Consider the following 27,600-nt stretch of genomic DNA (forward strand, 5'->3'; position numbering starts at 1 on the left):
AAGTTGAGGAGGAGCGGCCTTCCCAGCTCAGCCGTTGTTTATCAGGTCCGTGAGCACCGTCCTTGTGTGCTGGGCAGACACCACGTGCCCGTCTCACACCCAGGATCTGCGGTATCGGTCAGCTGAGCTGGGCTTAATCACAGCACCAGGGACAGCAGGGACGAGGGCTCTTTACAGCAGGATTTACTCTTATGAAAACTATTAGCCCTTTAGCAGTGTGTCTGGCACGATAGGTCATCAGCCTGGAGCACCGAAAATAATCCCGTCTTTTACTATCAGGAGGAGCACTAAACTACAGTAAAGCAAAGCCCACCATAGGGAAAAACGGGAGAAATACTTAAAAGGGAAAAGTTGACTGCGAGGTCTGGAGAGACTTTAGGTTTATTCTTTTATGGGGAGAATTGTATAGGCCTGGAATTCAAATACAACAGAAAAATTGTGACTGGAAATGGGGGAAGTCAGTCTGTAAGAGGCAGTGATACACTGAGCTGACTTATTTTACAGGGCTCATCTTTTACAAGTTACTTCTTTCTAGTGTGCCGAAGCATTCCCTTTGAGACAACTTTCAAGAGAGGGGCAAAACTGTGGGTGAAGTATAGAGATGTCTACTGCCAAACACACAGTCCTGTCATATTCTTTGCTTCCTCCTCCTGATAGGCTTTTTGCCAGTTTTCCTATCTATCTAACCCAGTTTTGTCCTGTCTAAACTCCCTTACAGGACCTTCCAATACCAACATGCAGCATCAGCTTACCAAAACACATTGCTCCTTCCACTCCTGGCTGAATGGAAGCAGGAGGGGAATATCACCAAGGTCTCTCCACGCCGAAGATAAGGCAGGCCTTGCAGCTAAGACACACATAATCACCTCAGATTCTCTTTGCACACTGAGCAGTCTAAGTCACTCTACCTTATTTATTCAGTAAGTTTTCCTTTGTAGAGGTAGCTAGCAAAACACGGAAGCACTACCTTTGACTTGGGAGTTTTGCAAGAGTAACTGGTAAGGTAACAGTCACAGAAAGAATTTTAAAAATACTACAGTTTTCCTGACTGAGCTGGTTGAGAATGAACACCTTGCAGCAAACCAACTTGTATGAAAGAGAAAGAATACTCACACTTGTACAGTGGTCAGAAAATGTCCTGGGAAATGAGAAGAAGTAAGAGCTGAAGTTATTTCTTTGCTAAGTCAAAGCCACTGTTCCAGCCACTGTTTCCAGAAACTATTAGTAATGAAATTTAAGAAAAAAAAAAAACAACCTTGAACATTCATGTCAAATGATACAACTTTAATTTCTAAAAGGTGAGAAGTACTAAGAAACTGATCTAGTTGACAGGCAATTAATCCTCCTTGCATAGTACATTTATCTCCATGGGATATCAAGATTTACAACATTTCAGGAAAACTGGCACCTAAGTGAGCAAGCAACCTCAATCCTATACAAAAGTTACAGACAACCTAAATGTTTCCAAGTTTTACTTTGTAATTTATGCAGAAAATAGCCTTTGCTTTGTGCCCATCTATCCCACAATACTGTATTCTCTCACTGCACTTTACAGTTGGCCTCCGTGCAGAAAACATAAAAGGCTGCAACCCACACTGATACAGTAATTCACAATAAACCGGCTCATTCTATTCAAACTTGGCCTTTCTGAGGTCAAATACCTCAAGGGACTTAGTTATGGACTTTATTTTTTCATGTAGGATGTGCCCTCACAATACTTGGGATTCCTTAATAAACTTTTTGTCCAGAGGATGTTCAGTCCTTCCCTTGAGAAGGCAAAAGGTGAGACTTCAGTTTCAGAAGTGCTCTTGACACTAACCTAAAATAAGCACTGAATCTTACAGGAAGCCAAAAAATTTTAACTTGCTTAACCAGTTTGCTAACAAGACGAGTAAAAACACTTCTTCATATAAAAAATTGAAAGTTACATTTTGCTGTATGTGTTAGACATATCTACAATGGATTTTCTCCTTTACAGAATGATAATTGGAGAGGAGCATTGTACTTACATCATCATTAATCCCTTTTTTCTAGTAACTTGTGTCCTGATTTTCAAAAGCACTGATTATCAGCACATCCTAGGTACTGAATGGTAGCAGCAGGCACTCAGAACTGTTGAAAATAGACTGTTAGTACTTGTACTTTTGCTGCAAATGCACCATTTGAAAATAGTTCTCTTGAAAATGGGTAACTTCACCTTCTAGTGAAAATCACCCTTGTAGTGTTTTAGAATGTCTGAAATAACTATTACCAGTATTTGCTTAATACACTATAGTGGATTACGATCAAAATTAATGTCAAAAAATTAAGTTTATGATAAATAAACTTTGGAAAAATTTATACAAGGCCGTAAATAAATAATTTGAACTTCAGTCTCAGTAAGAAGTAAAACAATACGTCACACAACAATATCATCCTATCTAAACAATACAATCTTGCTATATTTTATTGCATAATAATTTGAGAGTAACATCTTAAGTAAAATATGTAAAGAAACAAAATCATTAGATTTACTTTCTTTAATATTGAACAACCAGTTCTTTGTACATAATCCAATTTAAAGATAATATAATTAGCACTTCCAGCATTAACAGTCTGTATTTACAATGAATGAGATGGGGTAGATAATCTAAAGAGTATTCAAATCTGTATGAAACAAATCAAAATACGAAGATTTACAGTAGTAGGCTCAAAATCCAAGACTTTTCCATTGATGGAATGCAATTTAAAAAGGCTTTGTTGCCTTATTACTTGTAAGGGTTCCTGAAATGGTTATTTAAACAGCTGAAATCTTCAGTAATGCCTTCATTATTTGTACATGACAGTAAAAATTAATTCCAATACTTCTATTTTTACTTGCTTGTAGACCAGTCTGAAATCTGATGAAAAGAGAACAAGGAAGTTTACTATGTAATCCTAATTCCATATTCCTGAATACAACAGTTGGAAGTAGATGATGTCAGTCCATTCCAAGGGTTATGTACACAAAACTTAGAAAATGTTCTTCACTCTTGCATAAAATGTGTACACAGTATCAGTGAGTAGGGGACTTCAAAGTTTTTATGGGCTGTTGCTGGCATGGACCTTTGTTGGTTGAAAATAAAATACCTTTCACTCTATTGTTCTGGTAGCAGTTTTAGAAGTTAATCATCAATCCCTGGTGTTTCCCCCTGTTGTATTCTGGAGGCTATTCTAATGGCTTCTTCCAGAGACTGTTGTTCTCCAAGCTGAAACAAATGCATTGAAACAGAAATAAATCCAAAATGTTACACTTGGATAATAAATGCATCAAAAAAGATCTGAAAGCAAAGATCTAGATATCAAACAGTACTTCAGCCCAAATAAGTGTGATCAGTATTGTCACACCTCTCGTGGGTAATATATACCAGCAGCTATCTAATCAGCATGACAATTAAGATAGCTGCTGATAGGAGATTAAGCTGAGTTTCTATGTAACTACCAAATACATTTGCTTCAAAGAACTGCTGCACGATAAACACACTTCACGACCCACAAAGTAGGTCATATTTCAACTTGGCAGATATTACAAAGCTCAGACAAGGCTTGCAGAAATCACAGTGGCTGTTGCCTTACATTTTATCGCTGGTAAAGCAAACAAACGTCTTCATTTTTCTTAACATTCTAACGAAGTCAGCTCTTTTGACACAATTTTGGGAAGGAATCCATGGAGTTTTATAATATGTTAATGGGAACACTGAAGACAACCTCAACCTCACAAAAAAATATAAAGCTGGTCGTTAGCTATTGGCTCAGGAGAAACACGTATGAGAGTGTGAAAGGTAAAACCAGATTGTCTGAGCTAATGGAACAGTTCTAAGTACCACTTGTTATTTTTACAGTCACTGCATATCACATTCTGCAGCCACTCAAGTCAAGACCTCTGTTTTCACCTTGTTAGGGCTTCAATCGGACTATCAGGCTACTGGCTTTACCTGTATTTAGAAACCAAATGGATTCATTTATTAGGATCAAAGTACAAAAGAAAAGCCAATCAAACCCTCAGGAATAATCAACAGTATTTTCATTTTGAATTGTCTCTCTTCTAGTTGTGTATTTTAAGTTTAATTAATGTGAAGAGACTTAACCAAACGCTGCACTGCTGGTAACAGAAGAGGGGCTTGTGCAGAGAGTGTCTGTTTTCCTTTCATTCAAAGGACCACTGCTGAGGGTGCAAGTTACTTTTTTTTCTTGCTCTCATGCAAACAGTTGCCTTCTGACATGGTTTCTCTTACAGGCAGTTTTGATTACTGCCAACTTAGCTCAAAAGAGAGGACTTCAGAACTTCTCGACTTTCATTGCTCTTTCAAGCAGCATCTGACTTGCTATTTTCCATTTAACAAAGGGTAAAATAACAATCTCTTGTTTCTGCTCGAGGATATTAATACTATTCCTTTCAACCTGAGCTCTAAAGAGGTCTTTCATACCTAGAAACTACCTTTTCCTGACAGTGTTTGAACAATGTGAGGAACTGTTTACAGAGACTGCTTGTACTGTGCTGGTTTGGCACATAACAGAAGGTCACTATTTCCAGAGATTTCTGATTATTAATCTTTCTATATAACTGTTTGCACTACTTTGCTATTAGCATTTCAAGGCTGAAATAACAAATTTGCTAATTTTTTTAAGTTCATAGCAATTTATCCTTGAGAGTTTGGCTTAATATGTGTCAGCTCTATATGTAAAGCTGAAGGATGAACAAAAGCACTTTTTCACTGAAAACCTGTGACTCCGTGAACAACTCATTTGGCCCTCCCCCAGCCTTCCCCTTTTTTGGGAGTTCCACAAGTAGATTTGGAAAATCAGATGCTGCTTATTCCTCTTCCTAATCCTATAAATTATTTTAAATATGAGATCATATGGTTGTGGGCTATTTTTTTTTCCAGGGAAACCAAGCTTATTCAAATCATTTTGTTACCTGGCTAGGAGCCCTAGCTCTAGAAGTAAGAAACATTCCAAAAAACCATTTATCCCCATCTTACCTGTACTGCAATTTGTGTCCCATTGGATGTAGCCAACAATGTAACAGGTCTAGTTTCTGTAGTCACTAGATGGTGTCCGTGCTGCTGGTGTCCCATTTCTGAGGAGGCACTATGGAATGCTGCTAGGTCTTGGGCCACAATAGCGACCTTCAGGACAAAAGGAGAGAATCATCTGCATGACACATCTCTTCCTGCTCCTGACCTCACACCACCACTGCCTTCACAGTTACAGTCAAAGCTGGGATCGCTCATGAGCATAACTGTACTGTGCAAAAGAAAATTGCCGTAACTGTGTTCTCTAAGTTACCAACTAGCTCTTAAAATATAAACATCCTCAGGACTGCAGCAATTCAATAAATGCACCTAAGACCTGTGATTATCTACACAGGGATTAATAACTATCTTCATTTGCATGTGGTGCAATTTTAGAACAGCAGAATGCATTTTAACTTAGAGATTATATCATCATATTTGGACTAAAAAGTTAGCTGTTTTATCTGTATATTAAAATCCAACCCAGAGATATATGCTTACACAAATGTTTCCCATCTGCCAAATAAATTACAGTCCCATAATATTAAGCACTGAAATTACAGTTCATACTGGATTCTAGTCTTAGTTATGCCACTCATTTACCACGTGACTTCGGGGAAAATGCTTGGCATTTCTAGATCTTATTTTACATACACCTAAATGAAATTATTGGACTGGTACCTCAGAAATTTTTCTTGGTGCTCAGTTGTTTTTAAAACATTCTGCCATCTGCTGATGTATAGCACTGGACTAGAACACATCAGGCACTTATGAGGGGAATGTGTTGGCCAGGTGGTGGAAAATGCTTTGCTGAGATAAATCTCCATCAATGACAGAAGTGTGATGGCTCAGGTGGCCGTTTGATACCCGCTCCTAAAGGGCCGTGACACAGGTGTGCAGGACAGTGTCTCACCTGCTGTCCCTCGGTGCCCTCTGCAGTGACCATGGCCACGGAATGTGTTCCCGCAGAGGAGATGACGGCGTCGTGGGCAGGGACTGTGATGGTGGTGCCATCTTGTGTCACCATGGTGATGGTATTGCCGATGGCCTGCATGTCTGCCTGGGATATGTTCACCTGCAACACAGAGCAGCTCCTGAGGCAAAGAAGGGTCTGATTGCTGCTCATGTCAGAGCTCTTGGTCCATGTGCCTCACTGGCTGGGCTCTAACAGTTCATGACCTTTCAGATACACTTACCTGTCTACAGAAAAGAATATGGCTCTCAGTAGTAAGAAAGAGGTTGCATACCCAATCCCAGAGTCTACAACTCCATGTTAGTCAGAGTGCATCCCAAATAACAGCATAACAGATTATCTATGCATGTGTCTTACACAGAGGTCAGTGGGATTCAAGGCGTACCACCCGACATACTTTGATCTTGATGGAAATAGTAAACAGACCTATGAGGGCTTAGAATTTAAACCACAAATAAACAATCCATAACAAATTAATGATATAAATTACTGATGTCTCCAGTATAAATGTATTAGGGCATCAGATATACAATTTGATGTCTGATTTACAAGGTACTAAATCCCACAACTGAAGTCAAGCTGAAAGATAATTTAAATGTAAGAATTCTATGTCAAGGCTTCTGCAGGCCTTCACTTTAGAGGGTAAAAATACCAGTTACTTAGTATTCCTGCAATATCCAGAGCTGCCAATATAGCAGGCCCCTTGGATATTTCATTTCAGTCTGAATTCAGAATATATCTTTCATATGTTTCTGGTATTTCAGCTGTCCTGCCAGTTAAGATAGAAACTTTTTCCCATAAGCCTTCAATATATTGCCATAGTGAATCAAGACAGTTGTACTGAAATCCCCTTCTAAAGAAATTTCATATAAAATCCTTAAAAATATGTATCCATGAAAAACCTTAAAAAAAAAGACAGCCATAGTAATGTTCAAGTGGAAAATAGTATCAAAGCATTCCTTATCATTTAGTTTATGTTAGAAATGGTAAGAACTGCACACTACCAGCCAAACTGCTTCTAAAGGAAGCACCTGGACTGAAAAGACTTCCCACCCTCAGCCCCCCAAAGTGTGTGCAGACAAGACAATGAATATGCCCGTCAGAAATTAACAGCATAATCTGGGAATTGTGAGAAACCTCAGAAACAGGCTGTATATATAACAGTTGTTAAAACAGCCCTTTGCAGAGAGACAAAGAGAACATGGAGAGCCCAAGCTTCTAACTTTGTATTAATACAGCTACATGTGTCAAAATATGTGGTTTCACTCAGGCATTCCACAGGAGGCACAAACCTAAACATATCCTGATGCAACTCCAAAGAAGCTTCTTTCCTTAAGAAACCCACATTTATCAAGACTCCTAAGTGATTTCAGAGAGCCAATGGAGAATCTGCAAACCTGTGCCTCAATTCTCAGCATGGTTTTGTCAGCCCTTGAGCACTGGTTACTTACGTGTTGGGTGCCATCCTGGGATATTAGTGCTACTTGTTGGCCTAATCCTGACTGAGTAACTGTAGCGACCTGGGCAGAAATGACATCTTCTCCCTCTACACCTGTCACGTAGGTGATCTGGGAGCCTTTGAGCACGTCTTCACCTTGACCTGTTTGATAGAAAGAAGGCAAGAGGATATTTTACATACTCTAAATGCTCCCACGAGACCAAATTACAAGGATTAAGTCCCAGTCTAGTTTGAAGGTTTTAAACACTCCAACAAAAAAATTTAGTGGAAAGATGAGAAAAATAAAAGAAGGAAAGATACCAGAAGCAAGTCAGAAAATCCTGTTTTGGGAACACGAGGCATAATCTTCTAGCAATGAGTTTAAAGACACATAAATACTACATATAAAGAAGCTACACTTTTAGTTTATAAGCAAATACTAAAATGTGACAAACATTTCTAATTTATTCATTAAATGTTAACCTCTCCATGCAAGGGACTCCATACAAACACAACTGGAAATTTTTTTTAGAAAGTTATTAATTAACAAACATACGGAAGAACACAGCAATGCCTTTGTGTGAAGATATAAGTAAGTTCATTATCTTGATAAATGTTTAACCTCAGCAAATGAATCTTATCATTCCTTTAAAGGAAGGAATTAGGATATAGCAAGTCCGCTTGAGGCATTCAGTGCAGTTTCCCACAAACGTGTAGCAAAACAACTTTTCTAACCAAAACAGTTTGTGTGGATATTTCTGATCTTCAGGAACATCTAAAAATCACAATTTGACAAGTGGTGTTTGTCCTATCACAGTATTTCCTTCAGTCTGATCCATATATTCACAGGATTCAATACTCATGATACCATGAACAGTATACTCTGAGGAATACTGCACCACAGCAGCTCCTTTTCATCTCTGACAGGACAGTTTACAGAAACTGCTCTAAGCCACAGCAAATCCAGCCCATATCACTGTGCTGCAAAACCAGATGTTTTTTCTCAAGGCAAGAGCCTTTATTCCCACACAAAAGATTGTCACCAGCCACGGTGTTATATATACACTCTTTGAAAAATCCCTAATAAAAATCCAGCAGGTTGTAATGGGCTTAGATTCCCTCTGGTCCCTTCCCCACATTCATATTTTTAGCAGGTTTGCTGAGACTGAAACTCAAATTTCTTCCTTAACCCTGTGAGTGCTATAAATGAGTTTATTATCTGGCCAATTACTCCTGCAATTTCTGTTCTCAAGTTGCCTACCACCCTAAGAAGTCTTACAGAGAAATTAAGATATCTTTATTAAGTACTTTAGCTTTTTATCTATGCTTTAATTTCCTTGGCTATCAAAATCTCCCAGAAAAATACCATCCAGCCCATTTTTTTTTTAACAACAAGAGACTCAAAGGCTGCAATTCTAACCTGGAGGTGGCTCAAAGAAAGCCTCTTGTTCTTCCTCAATGGGCTCTGTGTCGTTGTGTGCTGTCCGTTTGTGCATAGCAAGGGTAGAGATCTGCTTGTAGGTCTTCCCGCAGTGATTGCAGTTGTATGGTTTGGAATGAGTATGTACAACATGATGTTTGTATAAACTGGAATACTCTGTGAAACGTTTATCACAGCCAGGAACTGTACAGACATAAGGCTTCTCCCCTGCACGGGAAAACAAAAGGAATAAAGAGAACTTGATTCAGGATGCACAGGAAAAACTGCCAGCAAATGATATTTAGGGACAAACCTTCATTACCATCCTTTGACTTCAAAGGCAGCAGAGAAGCTCAACCTCACAAAGTTTATCAATGCAACCTCTAACTGTCTTTTTTTAAGAGCTACTGCCAGTACAAGTTGGGCCCATTTTCCTCCCTACCACTCCATCTAAAATATCCTTCTGATGAAGGCAGAATGATACCGGCTGAAAGCTGCAATTTCAGTTTGTCGTTGTACTGAGAATTTTGTTCTTTATTACTGGAAGCCCCATAGTTTTCCTTGATGATCTGACATGTTGATTAGCTAGTATCATTTTTGAGTCTTTAAAGCTCTGAGGAAATCCACAGGAAGCATGTGTATAGACAATTATAGTTTCATCTAGAAGCACCTTTCATTTTAAAATCAATGAAACAAGTGTCCAAATTACCATGTAAACTAAAAATATAAACTGAGATACAAAATGCCCCTCTATGAAGTTTGTCTGTTTTTCTATAAAATAGATAATGCTACCAAGCTGATATGGCTATCACTGGCTTTTAGATTTTAGAATCTTCAAATTTGTGCTTATTATTTGTGCTCACTAACCCTGAAAATCAAGTTGGATAAGTATTTTCACATCCAGTCTATAAAAAAGGAAATTTTGACCACAGTTCCAGCAGCAAGGAAAATACAGCTGGGATGAAAGGGTGACTCATAGAAGTGAGCCAAAGTTAAGCTCAGACTTGTCCTTTACTGGTATTTATTTAAGAAACAGCTCACAAGGGAGGCAAGCCCCAGAATCATAATAAGGATTCAGCCCAATGTCCAGTTTAAAAGACTTTGTATCCAAACCAAAATTCTTCTGCCTTGACAGCAAGGTGGGAAATCTAACTACTTAAGTATCCTCAGCTGAGGGGAGAAGAGGCCCAAACAGAAGTACCAAGCCAAGTCATATAAACATGACTATACCCAATTACAACACACCAAAACATTGTTCACAAGGAGAATGACACAGCCTCTCCCAAGCAGATTCCACCTCAAAATACAATAAATCACTCATATACCTGTGTGTATTCTCACATGATTCTTATAATTAGTTGCACTGGCAAAAGCTCTCCCACATCCTGGCTCTGTACAGTAGTAAGGCCTTTCGCCTGTATGTGTCCTGATGTGAACCTTTCTAATATTAGATGTTGTGAATGACCTGCCACATCCTTCAAAGGGACACTTGAAAGGCCTTTCACCTGAAAAAAAAAGACAAGAAAAGGTACACACACAAAAGTTATAAAAGAATGAAAATCCTAAATTACACTTAGACTGGAATGTAGGAACCTAAATCTACCTAATTCTATCTTTAAGATCCTCAGTCAGAAATACCATGAACATGCCACTGTGGAGTGTTCTAGTTTAGCCAAAACTAGCAAAATTCAGGAAAACCATACAGTCTGTAAGCTAAATTATCAAGCATTTAGATTAGGACTTTAACATGTATAGAACAGATTCAGTTGCTTGGATTAGCTTCCGCACTGCCCATAATCTAACAACTATTTAACAACCCCCCCCAACTAATACATATATTATCCAAACCAAGTGTATCATACCATTGACATTTGACAATTGTTAATTCTTAAAATGAAAAAAATACCTTCATGATTTAACATATAACCAGGATAAACACGGATTAGTAAAACTTGTTATAGAAAGCACTTAACCTTAAAAAAGAACAAACTTTCTAAAGAGAAGCAGCCATGAAACTCAATTTTCAAACCCCCAAACCGAAGCAAATCACAAATACAAATTTTAGCTTAAATCTCTTTGTGTAATATAAGTTTAAGTGCAAGAATTTACATCACTGCACCAAACCATTTCACTGTGAATAGTAGAAAAGGCCAACCAATAATACTCCAATAACCCTGACCTTTCAGATCTATCAAAGCACACAGAGAAGGAGAGCAAAGGGGGTTAAATTTGGAGAAATTCGAGCCACTGACAGGCTGTCCTGGTGTAATTTGCCACTTCTAGAGCCAAGTACATTGCACTGCACTGTGCTGCTTACCAAAGAGCAGAATCTGAGAGCAAGAGAGAGCAGAACACCACTACAGATACAACAATAGGTACTTAAAAATAAAAGAACAAGTCCTGATAGACAGTAATACCATGAAACTCCTAAGCAGTTCGCTCCTTGGCAGAGGAAACTACTATTCACTCCTTCGGGCAGCTGTTTTGGGAAGGTTTTCCAGCTTCCTGCCAAGGCAGTGTGCATTCCCTGTACACGCCTCAGTGTTGTGTTACCATGGCTCCCCTAATCCTTGCTTCAGCCAAGACCCCAAACGCGTCTGAAAGCAGCAGAGTTGCAGAGCCAACCCCACCCAACAACAGACCCTGCACCAGAAACCACAACAGATCGCTCTTAAACAATGCCCGCAGGAATGTCACCCGACCGGTCCCTGAAGGGGCCTTTTCAAATTCGAATGAACTTCCTAGCAAAGCGACCTGTTTCCAGGTGACAGAGAATTCCAACACTAGAAATGCAAAGCCTTGAAGCTCTGCCCCACTGCAGCACGAGGTACCCTCCACAGCAGCTTTTCTGATGCCAAAGTTGAGTGTCTGGGGAAGTCAGGGAGAAACCCGAGGCAAGCATTTGATGGCACTGAAAGTGAGACTTGACTCTACTCAAAGAGAGGGGGGAAAGCCACTTTTGGTTAAAATAGGCAGAAAATGAAGAAAGTGCTGACCCTGATGTACCTACTAAAGGAATGGAAAGGTTTCTGAGCCAGGAGAGAGAGTGGGAGAGCCCAGACCTGCCTCCACCGGGTGCACTGCTGCAGCTTGCACAAGGCATGAGCGCATACTGCTCCCTCCACCTGCACAAAGGAGTTGCTGCAATTTTCTCCTCATTCTTTAGCTTCCTGAAAACACTCATAAATCTAAAATAAGACACCTCTGGCCCCTGGACTGCTGGGAGATTATGATTCTATTACTGATACTGTTCAGGTGGGTAGGTTACACAGCGCTGGCTCAAGTCTTTTGTCTCAACTGCTAAATAGAGAGAGACTAAATTACCACACAGCTTCTGTGGCCATAAAGAAGTAAAGAAAACAGTCCACAGCTAATGAAGTTGTCCATACTACAGAAACCTTTCAGTTCATAGTCTGTACTGGATGCAGTGCATATCAACTGTTCTTTTCTAGAGCTGAGATGATACGTGTTCATCCTGATGTTTAATAATCAAGATAGCACTAATCCCAACAGATTGTCTTTCTATATGGAAGTCCAAAAAAAGCAGAAATATCTTAATGTAATCCTGAGTTTTTACAATTTTTATTGCCTGTATTTACATCCCACCCCCCCATATTATTATTTTTAATTTGAAAAAAATCAAAACCCCTATTTCTTTTACTTTTTCTTCTTGCCTCACTAAAATTCAGACAGTTTACTGAAAAAATTTGTCAGTGTTCTAGAAGAGACATAAATATATTTAATGGAATAGGTTAGCAAGTGATACATTGTTCTTCCTACATTTAAGGGTTGTTTTTCTTTATTTTTTTTTTAAGATCACAGGCACAAAGGAGACATTGTGCAAACTTGTTTACACGTGTGTACACCCACAGAGTTTTGCAGAGTGTAGTGTGTGCTGTCTAAAATTTGTGGCTTGGCTCTCAATTTAATGTTTTTAGACAAAATGTAAGGTTTTATTTTTTGTGTCTGTGCAAGTTTCAGTAACAGTTGGTTTTCTACGATATTTTTGTTTTTGCTGGAAGAAGAGATGGGAAATCAGGATAACAAGCTCAGAAAGTAAACCTTCATGAAGCTGGCATGCAAGTTATATTAAAGTACCAAAACTGGGGAACACTGAAGCCATTTCTGAAAGGCAAGACAGAGGTGATTGAAGAAAAGTTCCTTGTTCTGTTACGGCTGCAGATGAAACTGTAAAAGGCAGTGAGCGACTCAGTGACAATGTCAGTAAGGCACTGCTAAAAGTTAGTGCATTTGCAATAGCAGTGTGAATGCTTAAGCACTTTTTCCAAGAAAAGCATGCTGGATTTGCAGTAAATGCTTACCATGCTGAAATGCTGCTGAGCTCACTGGGCTTCAGAAAGAGAATATACACAGGCTGATTTTTTAAGTATAAAGTCACAGAATGAGGAAAGAGAAAAAACTAAAAATCCACCTAAGTGAATTAGCAAATAGTAATGCGTGCTGCTAGTACCTGTGTGGGTCCGAATGTGTTTCTGCAGGTCTCCTGAAGTCTTGAAGGATTTGGTGCAGTTCTCTTCTGTGCACCGATAAGGCTTTTCACCAGTGTGTGTTCGCACGTGACTTTTTAACCCATACCCTGGAGATCAGAAAGGATGTTACCACAGCATAAGCACAAAGTAAGGATACTCATAAACCATCACCAGCAAAAGCTGTGTTTGCCATTCCAATCAGGAATGTTGATGAGTAAAATTTACTCTTTCATTCTTCACAAGCTCTTCATTCTACCCTACAGAGCAGCAGAACTTTGGATGACAGTTTGGAAATTCTTTCATTCTTTATTTTTGAAAAAAATACACTTCCATAATGCTTCTCCTTCCCTTCAGAACGATAAACTGCAATTATTACAATTTGGACAAATATTTATTCTGCCTTCTAAGGAAGCCATATGCTGTGCATTCCACCTAGTTTTTACTTCTTCCCACTACTGTCATCAAAATGGCATTTAATTATTTGCTCATAGGAAAAGCAATACCACTAATGAAGTCGGCAGTAAAATCACATGAGCAGTCACAGACACTTACGCTCTTTAAGATCACTTTTAGGAACTCATCATCATCAAAAACTCCACCAGTCTGAAGTGAACATTGGATCAGGCCCTCTATAAATTATTTTGCAATGAACATTTAACCAAGATGTTCCTTTCAGCACCTCTCTGAAAGGATAATGACTAAAGAAGCCTGAAACTGTCGTTTTAGAAAATTATTTTGCAATGAGCATTTAACCAAGATTTTCCTTTCAGCACCTCTCTGAAAGGATTATGACTAAAGAAGCCTGAAACTGCAGTTTTAGAAAATGAACCTGAATTTCACTTGTACCCACAAGTGATGTACACATTTCTACAAAAAGTCTGTAAGAAAATAGCATCTGCTTTAATTTCAGAGTGTTCTCCCCAAAACAGCTGAAATTCCTATTCTTGATGCTTTTATAAGCATGAAGCACGTGAACCAAGCTGAGCACTAATTCACTTTTACATCTAAACTCAGTTTCATGATCCAGCCCAGGAGAGTTCTTAACATTTAAATCAAAGAGTATTCAGTACTTGAAAGTGAACTTTGTCCAAGGCAAAGACTGTTGAACTACAGTGATACAATAGCTCTGACCAAAAATATAGTATTTATAAACAAACAGCTGTTTAAAGCCATACACCAGTTTGTTGCAAAGGAAGAGACTATTTCATTACATAGTTTTGAGGTCCCTTTACAAACTCAGGTGCAGCCCTTTAAAAGTGTGGTTGTTTCCCTTTTGACTTTTGCATCAGCATTTCTTTTGCTCATTTCTCTTCAAAGCAATTGTATTAAATGTATTAGATCAGATGAAGTTATTTTAAAAATACCTTATCTAAAAAAACAGAGCCCAACTTTTCTAAGCATTATACTAATTTACATTCAAAGTGAAAGAATAAGATTTGAAACAAGTTTTGCTCTTCCACTTATTCCATGTTTCATTCCTCATAATTGCATTTTACACAATCAAATTCAACATCAGGGAGAGCATAATTATGAGCAGAGTAATCTGTACAAATGGAGAGTTCACTTCATGACAGAAGTCACTCTGATACAAATTCAATAAAGAACACTTAAACCAGCCTCTTCTATCAAAGTTCCTTTCAAATTTAGACCAGAAGATCAGGAATCTGCCTCTAGCCTACAAGTTCAGCCTGCTGTTATCACCTCATTTAACTTTCACTATTAGTTTAATGGTAAGAAAGGCCTATTTTTTAACATTGTTTGACTGTAGATGACAGGTGAAGAGTAAGGTAAGTGTTGAGTGTTTCACCTTGTTCCCCCTTCAGTAAGAGTTAAATCCTCTGTCCTTTCTACATGCTACACTAGCTGAAGAGATTACTTTCTTTTCCCAGTTCTCCCAACCTACTTAGCAGTTAAAAAAGGCAATACTAAAAACTTACTTTATTCACACACAAACACCAACAAGCAGGAGGAGCTAGTCTGCAAAAAATTACCTGTTGCAAAGGCTTTGCCACATCCAGGATGTTCACACTGATATGGTCTGTCTCCTGTGTGAGACCTTTCATGTACCTGGTGACATCCAATACAGTGACTTAATGAGATGTTGTATCTGGTTACTTCAGCACAGAAACAGTTCATTCTTAAAGTCAACATATTTTATTTATCTGACTAAGATTCGTATTCAAGTGTCTGTTTATATCAGTGATGAATAATGAAATATGGCAACAATGTTTCCCTAAAACTAAAGATGTCTCTTTCCAAGGTCTAACCTGATCTGGCAGTCCGTTTTGCACAAAACACTTCTGTAAATACATGCAGATTTGCCATCATGCACTACATTAAAGACAGTAGGTAAATATGCCTCAGAGCCCACTCTCTGATTTCTGACTCCACTGAATGCTTCCAATGATGCTTTTATATTGCATGAAACCTCTACAGCAAGGACATCATTTTAGCAAGTGACTCATAAAGCCAACCCCTCACTGACTCCTGTACTTAGTCAGAGACAAAGCAGCACGGGGAGGAGGTTACCTCATCAGCAAGGGATTGTCTCAGCCTCAGCTGGAATGTGAGCATCCCTACACCATTTACCATTTCAGTAATTCCTTTACTTAATTTAAAAAAAGGAAGACAATTAAGAAGCTGACATCTGTGAAGAAAAGATGCTCCAGCTTTTCACTTTGAATATTAGTTTTGAAGAGTCTCGCTTTGTACTATGATAGTGAAATATTTCAAAAACTGGAATTTTTGCACATCATGCATACATGTAAAGTTCGTAAAGCGAATGCTGGATTCCAGAATTTCTGTGACACTGCTGGTGGAAGCAAGCTCAACATGCTGCCAATATAGCAGCTTAATGTGATCCCACACCTGCATCTAACCAGAACACTAAGAAAACTCAGCTGAGCACCACCAATCACTGTAAAATCAATCCAATAAACATTTGGCAGAACAGCCCCATTGCAACTGGCTCTCTCAATTTTTATTACTTTTAACCACATCATCTTTCCAAAAAAATCCTATCTACAAAGTAGAAATGCACATTTTACATCTTATCACCTTAAGATGGTGAGCTGTTGTGTACAGTTTTCCACAGCCATCATAATCACAGCGAAAGGCTTTCTCTCCAGTCTGTTGAGATTTTGCAGTCACTCTTGTTCCATTTCCTTGCAAGACAATCTTAAGTGAAAGAGAAAAAAAAATTTTAAAAACCCCAACCAAACCACACACTGAAAAAAAACCAACAACCAAAATGAATCAGAGAAGTTTATTTTGCTATCAACTAAGAGCTTGATATTTAGAGCTTTATTTTGCTATCAAGCCAGAGCTGATTCTGACAGGTTTCTTTTGTTTGTCTTTGCTATGCCATATATTTCTGAGTCCTCAATAAATAAACTAAAGAACTGAAAATCAAATTCTCATGATTCTGCTATATTTACTTGTACCTAGCAAATTTAAAAGCTTGCATTAATTAGCCAAATAGCAAAGGCAAATAATTCAAAAGCACAGTGGTAAAATGACCAAATTAGTAGACAAGTCTTAGATTACATCTGAGGTGCTATATCTGTTCCTAAGGGAGATTAGTCATAAATCAGACCACCTTCAAAGATAAGTTAATGGAAAGGCCAAACAATAATTAAATGTCCTTAGAATGAGCACTTTTTGAAAATGAAGGAAAGCATTTTGTACTTGATCTGCCATGCGTGTATTTTCATCAAGCTAATTGGAGCAACATGAGCTAGGTTCTACTCTCCTTCTGGCATGACAACAGGAAAATATACAGCACAGCTTCAGGAGGCAGCTGAAACCCCTTGTAAAGGCTCCTTCATACCCTGACGTGCAGGAGACATTCATACAGACCGAACACAGAGGCAGAAGCCCAAATAAGCACTTTGATACAATTGCATGCAAAGCAATCAATACTCTTTTAAAAGGTCTGTCCTTTTAAACCACCTCCCTTTTTCTTACGGATCCAATTTTATCCCAAACTGTCACAGCCATATCCAAATGGGTTCTGAATATCTCTAAGGATGGAGACTCCTGAAGTCTGCTCCCAGTGTTCACATTCTCAACTAATACTTCTTGGCAACTGAGGCCCTGCAAAGCGTCTCACCGTGCCAGCTGCTCTAGATTGCCAGTTGCCACCCTGAACTCCTGAACGCTCCTCACGTGCCCTGTTGTGATGCCCTTCTGGCAGATACCAAGGATATTAAAATTCCCCATGAGGACGTGGGCCTGTGAACATGAGGCTTCTCCAAGTCGTCTGAAGAAGGCCTCATCTTCCTCCCGACTATGCACCCTGTGGCAGACAGCCACCACCACAGCACCCATGCTGGTCTGAGCCATCTCCCATCCCAAAGCCCTATACAGTCCTGCTGTTCCCACAGGAAGGGCAGCTCCTGCTCCTCTCCCTCCCCACCTGGCCCGTTTAAAGAGCCTGGATCCATCACCACAGTATCTGAGCTCTCCCACCACATCTGCCTCATAACCAATGAGACTGTAGCCTTGCAACAGCACACAGACCTTTATTTCCTTATTCAGATAGATCAGAAATTTGATGGGGAATACTTTTCCTACAGATTCTTCAGAGAGGATAGGATAACCTATTACCTTCACGCTGTTCTTATGATTAAAGGAGCAAAGTTCAATACGAAATTCTTAATCAGCTGAAACATTCAACTCCATCACTTCAGAAAATCTTCTCTGGAACCACAGAGGAAAACAACCTCCTGGATCAAGAAACCCATTACTGATCCTATTGTTTAGCCTACGACAGCATGAATCACAGGAGTCACTTTAAGGATCAATGAAGAATACACTAAGGATCATGAAGAATACACTTGGTTGAGACCTGCATTGAAGCACTAATTTTTTTTTTCTATCAGTAAACCTACGACTATTTCTTTGTTGTTCCAGCATGTAACAATATGTATATACTTGCTAAGTTCTGCTATAAAGCTCAAGTATGCCAAAGTTTAAAAGAAAATGAAAACAGGTCTGTAATGTGCTGATACCTGCAAGGAAATAACCAGCAACAATCTTACCAATATTAAGATGGATACAAAAAGGGGGGGTGGGGGGGGGAATAAAGCACCTTTATAATAATGTGAAACTGTGAGGAACAGTGCACTTCAAATACTTTTAAATAGAATAAATAAATAGGATTAAACCCCCCTATTTTTAAAAGATCACAAACGCATCCCGAGTCCAGAGAGGTAACACGGGAGAAAAACAAAGATCTTGGATCAGATTTTTCTATTGCACACATAAAAGCAGAATCATATAACCAAAGTGTTATTATGAACAGATGGGTATGACAGGTTTGAAAGGAAATAGCGAGATATCCATTTGGGCACACAGAGTCTTTTGTTTTCCTATGTAGAAATCACAAAGAGGTTTTATGCTTTTTTTCTTTGCTGAAACACCTAACTAACCACATGCAAGTCTGAGTGGCTGCTTAGCAGTGTGACATCTGTTCTGTTACCTGTGTACTTAAAAAGGTTATAAATATAAACCTATTTAATTCTACATCTAAACATGAGGTTTATATACTATCTATTAATACAGAATGAGTTACAAGCAGGTATCTATTTAAATCAAGATATAAGAATGATTTATATTTTCATACATAATTGATAGCTTTGGGCCCCTTCAACTGAAGGCCAACTGTAGTCACCTTACAAGGGTCAGAATTTGAGACTAAGCCTCACTACCTTTTTGAAATATCAGATCTTGTTTTGTTTGGAACATATAATGCTCGTAAGATTGGCGCATTTCCATATGGCACATATGTTGCCATATATGTATAAGATAAAATCACCTCCACATTCAGTTTGCCTTTGGGGCTGAGGCCAAAATCAATATTTAGGTGGATACTGGTAACAGGTAATTTTGCTTAATAGGCTCTTACTTCAGGTAAAACCAACAAAGATTTTTATCTTACTCTTTCTTCAACTTTGCCGTTCATTGGAGTTTTCCTATTCTAACCTACAAGTGTGCAAATCCTCTGAATTTCTTAATTTCATTTTCTGAAATATAGTCCAATACAGTAAATAATGAATGTATTAGCTATTCTCTCCTTCCACAGTCATGCCACACAGGCAAAAGTGAAGAGTCTGCAGCTTTAAATATTGTGGGACCTAACTTGTTAAAGATTAAGAATAGAAAATTTGAGCTGTCATAGGTGAGTCTATAATTACTCCTTTCACAGATAATGTATTTTGATCTTGGAAGATATTCTTCTTCTTTGTCTACTTCATTATTTCTTAAATTAAGGAAAAAGGAGAAAAGGTTTGCCCAGAGAAGCCCGATTCTCAGTGTAATGACTTTTCCATTTTTGATTTTGTCATCTGAACGTGTGAGGATATGGAGGTTTTAGTATTAATTTTGTCGTGTATTTGAAGCCCAGAATATGTTTTTCTTTGTCTTTACCTTTAATAAAATACCTTATAGTGTCAAATACCATTCTCCTTACATAATTTTATGGATCCCAGGAAAGAAAGCTTGAGACTTAGTAAGTTGCACCTGTATTTTCCATTACCCTTTGAACTTTTACATTAATCTTTTCCCATGGAAAGATTTTTACACTACTATATACTAACAACATGGATCCTGAAAAAGAAATGGAAGTATTTTTCTGTTCTTTAAGCATCCTCTAGGAGCAACACTTACCTACCGATTCCTAATAAAACCTGCTATGAAAGTCAGGGAGCCTAAAAGGGCAAGTGGAATCAAAATAAGTCATCAAAAGGAGAACAGTTCCAGACATATGCCTGGAATGGTCTCTTCTAGAAGAAATTTATTAATTGAGACTTTCTAAGTACTTGAGTACTTTCTAAGTACTGTCAAAAGTCAGTTTCTTCTCTGGAAAAGAACTTCTGGAATACTTACACTCTCATTGATTAAATGCTCAGGTCAGCTTGAAAAATCTTAGAAAACCAACATAATTTTAAATTACCTTTTAACAGGAAACGCCCCATAGAAAACAGTAGGTATTAGAAGATCTTTCAAAAATCTTGTGACAGGATCTTGCACAGAGTGAGATAATATAATCTACCTGTATAGTTTGAAATCTATAACTTCTGAAGGGTAGAAGCAGACCCTAGTTCATGGCTACGGGGCTCCCTATCATGCACCTTGCTGGGCAGAAAAGACAAAAGAAATAAATATATTTAATTATTTTGTATTTGGCACTTACCTGCATTTTTTTATCTTGTTCATTTTCACCTATCATTCCTGTGCTACTAACACTGTCATTTCCATCAATAGACACCTGAAAAGCAAAGTTGAAATGGGAAAAACATTTACAGGTTATTTTTATTCATCTGAGAAACAGAGGTTACAGACAGTTCTGGGGGTTTGTTATTTTATAGCTCTCTAGCGCCCTCTTGGAACATGGTTATCCTCTAGTACATGAGCTTACATAAAAATCACCACTTGTAGCACTTGCATTACAGAACAGGCAAAGTGAGCATAGCAAAGTTGTTTTATAACAGGGTAGGAAAGACTGCAAGAACTAAATATGTTAAATTAATAGACTGACAAAAGTATTACAATAAATCAATGAATTTAACAATACTGAGTTCTGACAAAAAAACCCCCAAACATTTACATCTTTCATAATAAAGATATCTCTCTCACTCCTTGTTAAGCAGAATGTACTTGTTTCAAACAGCACAACTGCTTTTCGAATCAAAATACCTAAGACAATGTGTTACATGTCAATTTGAACTAGTCAAATTACAACTAAGCAAGGACTTTGGTATTACTACATAGGTTTGTTTTTAAGAACAGTCTCCAGGAGGAGGAAGGCATTGCTGTTTCCAAGGAGCTCATAAAAAAATATTTGAAAGACTGTTAGATGTTAATGTGAAAATTTTATTTAAATAAAAATGTAATTACCCTGTTCAAAAAAACCACCCCAAACTCTCTCACATGAAGCAAAGAACAGGATGTTAGTGGTCACTGTATAAAAAATGAAAGTATACTTTGCATAGTTTCCCATTCCTTAATTGTCTCTGTATTAAGCACAGGCATTCACAATACTCTCTGCATCCATTATATTCAAGGCTGAGACTGATGCACCTAAGCCTAGTCTAAGTGATTCTCTTCCTCTCTAAAACAGTTTGGCAGGAGGCCACAGCAGGCTCCTGAGAACATTGGTGCTTGTGTAAAGCATCTTGCCCAAAGCATCAGCCCCCAGCGGTTTGCTTGGAGACTCATCCCACAAGAGTTTTCAGACTTTTCTCTAAATCAGACAATTATGAGCAATATACTTTTGGGAACTATGAGTTAGAACAGTAATGAGGAAAGTTCCCAAGCAGAGGCAAATGTACATTACAAAAAGATTTTTCGAAAAGAGTCAGAAAGCAGGTAATTTTGGGGTGTTTTTTCAAAGGAAAACAATAGCCATTTTGGGCCCTTCTCCCTCAGAATTTTTAAAGGGAGAGGAGAGAACCTGCACAGAAAGGAGACTTGAATTACTTCATCCTGAACTTCCTGTTGTTGGTCGAGAAAAGAACTGCTGACATGAAATTAGAACTTGATCAACTATTAGAAACAAATGATCCAAACAGAATGTATGTGCATATGTTGAGACATGCACAAATCCCAGTTACTGTACTTTGCCAGCAGCTGTGATGGCACAAGAAAACAGCTTATGGAAGGAAAGTACATGCTGTAACCTCTTCACAATTCCATCACCCATCTTCTGACTTCACTGGGAGCAATGACCATTTTCCCTTGGTTGCTTTGGTGGCATTGACTCAGCCCAAAATTAGAGGACTCTAGTTAAGTCTGCATGTGCTTTGCATGCTGTGGGAAGGTGGTTCTATGCCTGAAGGAGAAGTGAGGGACAATGAAAAATGTACATGTTCCACCACTTCCATGAGCTTCTGAGTAGTCTGCTTGGATCTCTTTGTATGAACTCCCTTATATTCTACACTGATCTTGGGCACCCCACTGATCTGTCTGTTCCTGCCTGTTCCTTAGGACAGGGAAACAAAGAAGAGCCACCACTTTCCAAATGCATCTTTTTTTTTTTTCTTCGCCCTTTAAGTTTCGAAAAGATAACCTAAAAAAAACCAAACAAAAAAAGACACCCAACTATTTAAACTTCTCTTTTGCAGTATTGTAAGAATTCTGGAAGGATTCCAGGGCAGATCTTTGAGCTCCTCCTAAAATACTCTCTTTTATGCTAAAGAAAGATTTAGTCTGCCTTCAAATAAAAACACAAGAACACCTACATTGAGTCAAACTAAAGACCATACTACTGCACCATTTCATTTCCAACAGCAGCCAGTAGCAGATGCTGGAGAACACTAAACAAACAGGCCAAGCATGTAGTGATGCATTCCCCATAATATTCTGCCAACCTCCAAGCAATTTGTGGTTTATGAACTTCCTGAACCAGAAGTCACATGTTTCTACCTAACAGCCATGGACACATTTTTCTTCCATGAATTTATCTAATTACACCTTGAATCCAAGGACATATTAGTATCCACAATATCCTACAAGCAGTGCTTAACTTTGAGCTGTTTGAAAAAGCCTTCTTTGTTCTTCTTGAGCTCATCACCTGAGAGTTTCACCTGATGCTTACGAGTTCTGAAACTGGTGCAGCCAATGACAAGTCACTACTCTTCTTTGGGCTACTTACAATTTTATAAAATCCTATCATATACTTACCAGGTGTATTTAATTTCTTCAGTACCTTTTTCAAAGTGTCTGTAACACCAGCTGCTATGAAGAGTACACCTTGCCTCACTGTGAAGCGTGCACGGACATGGAGAAGAATCACAAACCCACTTCTCCTTTTAAGAGAGATCCAGGGTTCTGACCACTAAGCTATTATTTAGTTTTGTACATAAATCAGGTGTAGCACTTGGAAACTCACTTCCACTGACTTTCCCTAAAGGTTCCAGCAGTACCATTCAGAATAAGGTTCTGAGATGAAACCTTAAGGAAAATAGAATTTTTCCTAAACAAACACACAAGAGCACTACAGAAAACAAATTCACATTACAGAATTAAAAAACACATATTGAGTTAAATAGGATGAAAATGCAAATCTATTTGCATTTCTTCTGTTTCTTCTTCACCTTCTCAAAACAGAAACTTCTCAGAAATTATGATTAATATAGCTGCTGGTTAAGAAGGGCAAAGTTATGGCTGATTTAATCTAAATGAAAAAGGATCTGTGGAATGTGTGAAATCTTGTGATTACAGCTCAACTAATGCTGAATTACTTTTTCTTTATGAAATGCTAATCCATAGCATCACAACACGATTTGACTGGTTGCCTTAAAATATCTGAATTCCAACAGACAGAAGCATAATGAAAAGAATAGTGAATAAGCTATTTAATTATCCTAACTGGCCTTCTCCCAAATTTTGACAACTCTCATTGACATGAAGAGGACAGACTTTAAAATTTATTCTGCTCTTTTTCAAGAGCATTACGAGCACTGATGGCAATTATCCAGCAAGTGGGACACTGCTTAACTATGGAGTCATGGAAGTTGCATCACCCATTACCATACTTGCATCATGCCTTACAGAAGTCCAGTAAAGCAAACAACATGAATTTTGTGCATCAGACTGCATTTTTACTATTGAAAATATGGACCAAAGAAGGTTTTTTCTGAACTCAGTAGTTATTTGTCTTTTCTACACTTCATCCTATGTGTTGTCCTTGCTCAGTACACCAGGCCATACTCTTCCCATTCAGGAAAAAAATTAATCCAGCAATAGTGCCTGAACAAGAATAATTTAACTTTGTCCTTCTTTCCAAACAGTGTCCTTTCAAGAGACTCCTTTGCAATGCTGTAGTATAGAGAAGATTATTACTTAGCTGTCTAGATTCCTTTCTAAATCTGACTCCAGTTCAGTGTTCAATCTTTTCTCCTCTTTATACACCAGAGCTGCTCATGGCAGTGAAGCACTGTCATGACAATTTGGTGTTCTCTCTTCTAGGAGCCTGAGAGTCTCTCAGTTGTAATTTTATTTCTTAGATGACAATTGGCTTGTGCTGCCAGCTATGTTGTGCTGTAGAGTAAAACATGATGGACAGAGAAAATGCCTTGCAGAGTACCTTGGCTGCATATTGCTCCAAAGCACTGATGGTGTCTGGGTCGATGGCAGCATCTCCTGTGTGCAGACCTGCCACTGTGCCATCAGCCTGGATGGCTAAAATGGTGTCTGACTGGGGCATCTGCACCGTGTGGTGGATGTAGGCAGTGGTTCCATCCTCCAGCTGCACAGCTTGCAGTGCACTCTGGTCATAACTGTCTGAGGAATGATATTGCAAAGTGTTAGGATTCTGAAAGGAGCAGCAGTGTGCTACACGAGAAACTACTGCTCTCCAGGAAGTGTCTCCTGAAGTCATACATACATATGAAATACATGAGAAATATAACCTCTTAAAATAATACTATGAATAACACAGGAATTTGTTTTCAAGACAACACCTCCCATACTTCTATTTCTACACTTATAAAAGTACAGAAAAATTTATATGGATCTAGCTTTATAGACAAAGGAAATCAGGAACACAAATATGCTTTCCATTTCAAATCCACTCATAATAAAATGAAAATAATATAAGAGATCTACTGATACCCTTACTTCAGATTTTAGAATTCATAAATCTCACATTTTAAGAAGAGAATCATGCAAATACGCAAAAGAAACACAAAATATAAAAAGACTTTTAACAAAATATTCTATATTACATTCTTTCCTCTTACTATTGTCAGTTGTAAAATGCAATTGTCACACTAGTTTAAACAGACTTAAAACATACACTTTTTTTAGAGAAGTGGTACTATTTCCAAGACTAGTGTAATCATCTTCTGCAGAAATGTAAGTTATCATTTGGGATACAATTGCATTCTTGACTGTCGGCTGTCACATTTTCTGCCCTACTACCTAAAGGTATATACTCACTTTAATGGGATCCTGGGCTAAAAAAACCAGTGAAATGCACTGGGTTTGATTACACTTAAAACTGTTACATGAGGCCCAAGTAAGAAACTGAACCAGTCTCATTTCAATAATTTTCAGATTTCACAAAGTTAAAGCAAGAAGTAATCCACACTGGGAATCTCACTAAGAAAGATGATAGTTTTCAGAGATATCCTATTTTACATTTCTGAAGTTCTGCTGAACGCTGATGTAATAAATCCCACTTGACAAAACAGTTACCTTTTGAGGTGTGATGAATAAATGCTGTAGTTCCATCTTCCAGCTGAACCGCTTGTCCATCTTCCAGACGCAGGCTGTCCCCTGCTCAGGAGGAAGAATTACAGCACTTCAGCAAGAGTTCAAAGAATCCATCAGATGGAAAGATTAAATACTAAACACATTGGATTACAAAATACCTAAGATCTCTTCATAACTATTTCCACTAAAATAAGAAATCAAGCTGTTATCATGACTGTTAATTACTTAATATTAATACTTATCAGTAATACATTATTTTATGACACATTTCTTTATTATTGCACTCACTGCTTTTAGTCATAGGTACATGTTGAACATAAGCAGCAGAACCATCTTCTAATTGAATCACTTGGCCATCCATCAGTTTACCATCTGAAATATACAGAATATTTTAAAGAATTCTAATTGTGTAACACATCAGAGTTTTAACACACAGTTGATACTTTGTTAATTAACATATAAATGAAATGTCAACAAGAAATAATGTTTGGTAAATAGAAAGCACAGTGTGACTGTACAGAGCTTTTAAAATTACGGGATTAAAAAACCAGAAAAGGTCTGCTGTCCTATCTGTTAGGCAGAACATTGATATCTGGGTTGGAACCATAAAGATCACTTTCATTTTACTTAAGTTCTGAATTTCATTTTTGCATCTTATTAGTAGCAAAAAAAAATATTTATGTTATAGTATTACTGTAATTTCCAAATGGAATTGGAACTTCAGAAATATTGTACAGATTTTGCCTGACTTTACAATGCAAAGAGAGGGTTAGAAAGGGGAATACCACTTCAGTAGCCATCAGTTTGCAGTCCTTTGCCCACCTTTAGAGTTGTGCTGTATGTAAGCAGTGGAGCCATCAGCCAGGGTAACTGCTTGCAAACTTACACCTTCCATGTTTTCCAAGTTGTCACCATCTAGCAGGGAAAAAAGTTCACCTTCACTATAACCAGCATGAAACCCTAGAAATCTCAACCTAAACACCTCCATAAATTATTACATCCCCTCAAAGTATATTGGTTTGACAAATAGTAAGAGCAAGTAGCTCTTACTTGCTTTCTGGTTTTTGAGCCTGGGACACATACTAGAGTCATATGTTCAAGATTTTGCTCTGTAAACATGACAGCTACAATGTTAGTTTCCTTAACTAAAAAAAATACATCACTGAATAAATAACTACAAAGCTGAGGTTTTAGGAGAACTATGAATTAAATCATCAGAGCCAACAGTGAAATAATGACACACACTTGTATTGATAAATTTGTTTTGTACAACACTACCTGTTGTTAATACACACAAAACTATTTAAATTAAAATGCAGATTTAGGAAAGGGTTTGTAATCATGTAAAATCTAACAAAGCTTTCAGGAAACACAGTTTAAGCCAATTTCAATTCATTAATCTATTTTAAAACTCAATTTGTTTAATACATACTTAGATATAAACTGAATTTACAAAGTATAAAACGGTAAGACTATACAGAGAATAAAGTCAGATTTTATATTTCATATATTTTTGGCACATTTACACTTCTATAATCTTAATTAAAAGATAATTTCCATCCAGAATTAAATCAGTGAATTTAATCAATCTCAGTTAACTGTTTTCTGTTGGACTTTTAATTCAGAATACATGACATGAATTTTAGTGTTTTATATGAGTTTCAAAGAGAAAAGACATAATAACATAGAGGTATTTTAACCTGAAGGTTCACCTTGCACAGCTACAGCTTCTGTTAGACACAGAGTCACGTGCTGGGCCTCCATTCCTCCTCCAGAAAATTCCGTCATTCCCTGAGAGTCTCGATTTATCTGAGCTAATAACATCGTCTACCTAGAAAGAAAGTATTCAAAAAAACAGAAAATTGAAATACACACCCAGAACTAGGTAATCCCAGTTTAATGCGATTTTTATACAGCTGCTACAAATATTTTATGTTATGTTTTGCATAGAATAGATGCAAAGAATGATTGACTTATCTGGAAAATACTTTAAAGGAATAAAGTTATCTGAAATAGGTAAGTATTAC

The 27,600-nt window shown here is 37.8% G+C and overlaps 1 protein-coding gene across 4 annotated transcripts in view; it reads right to left on the minus strand.

The window, feature by feature from the left end:
- Positions 1–1,263: 1,263 nt before the first annotated feature.
- Positions 1,264–27,600, minus strand: part of ZNF143 (zinc finger protein 143) — a 37,910-nt gene continuing 11,573 nt past the window's right edge. For 2 of the 4 annotated variants that reach the window (XM_042038215.1, XM_042038214.1), the window contains exons 2-16: positions 27,274–27,404; positions 26,396–26,488; positions 25,862–25,945; positions 25,556–25,636; positions 24,444–24,640; positions 20,550–20,624; positions 16,412–16,531; positions 15,346–15,421; positions 13,336–13,461; positions 10,190–10,369; positions 8,865–9,092; positions 7,458–7,606; positions 5,947–6,108; positions 5,001–5,147; positions 1,264–3,227 (exon numbers count right to left, since the gene is read on the minus strand). In XM_042038215.1, the coding sequence (XP_041894149.1) occupies positions 3,144–3,227; positions 5,001–5,147; positions 5,947–6,108; positions 7,458–7,606; positions 8,865–9,092; positions 10,190–10,369; positions 13,336–13,461; positions 15,346–15,421; positions 16,412–16,531; positions 20,550–20,624; positions 24,444–24,640; positions 25,556–25,636; positions 25,862–25,945; positions 26,396–26,488; positions 27,274–27,397 (1,926 nt within the window). In that variant the 5' untranslated portion in view covers positions 27,398–27,404 and the 3' untranslated portion in view covers positions 1,264–3,143. Of the gene's footprint in view, positions 3,228–5,000; positions 5,148–5,946; positions 6,109–7,457; positions 7,607–8,864; positions 9,093–10,189; positions 10,370–13,335; positions 13,462–15,345; positions 15,422–16,411; positions 16,532–20,549; positions 20,625–24,443; positions 24,641–25,555; positions 25,637–25,861; positions 25,946–26,395; positions 26,489–27,273; positions 27,405–27,600 lie in introns of those variants that run through there. The other 2 variants (XM_042038217.1, XM_042038218.1) reach the window with 2 other exon arrangements.

This window comes from Corvus kubaryi, unplaced genomic scaffold (assembly GCF_017639235.1).
Source record: "Corvus kubaryi isolate FWS band 111438036 unplaced genomic scaffold, C.kubaryi_AGA036_p1.0 37392, whole genome shotgun sequence".
In the NCBI taxonomy this organism is placed as follows: domain Eukaryota; kingdom Metazoa; phylum Chordata; class Aves; order Passeriformes; family Corvidae; genus Corvus; species Corvus kubaryi.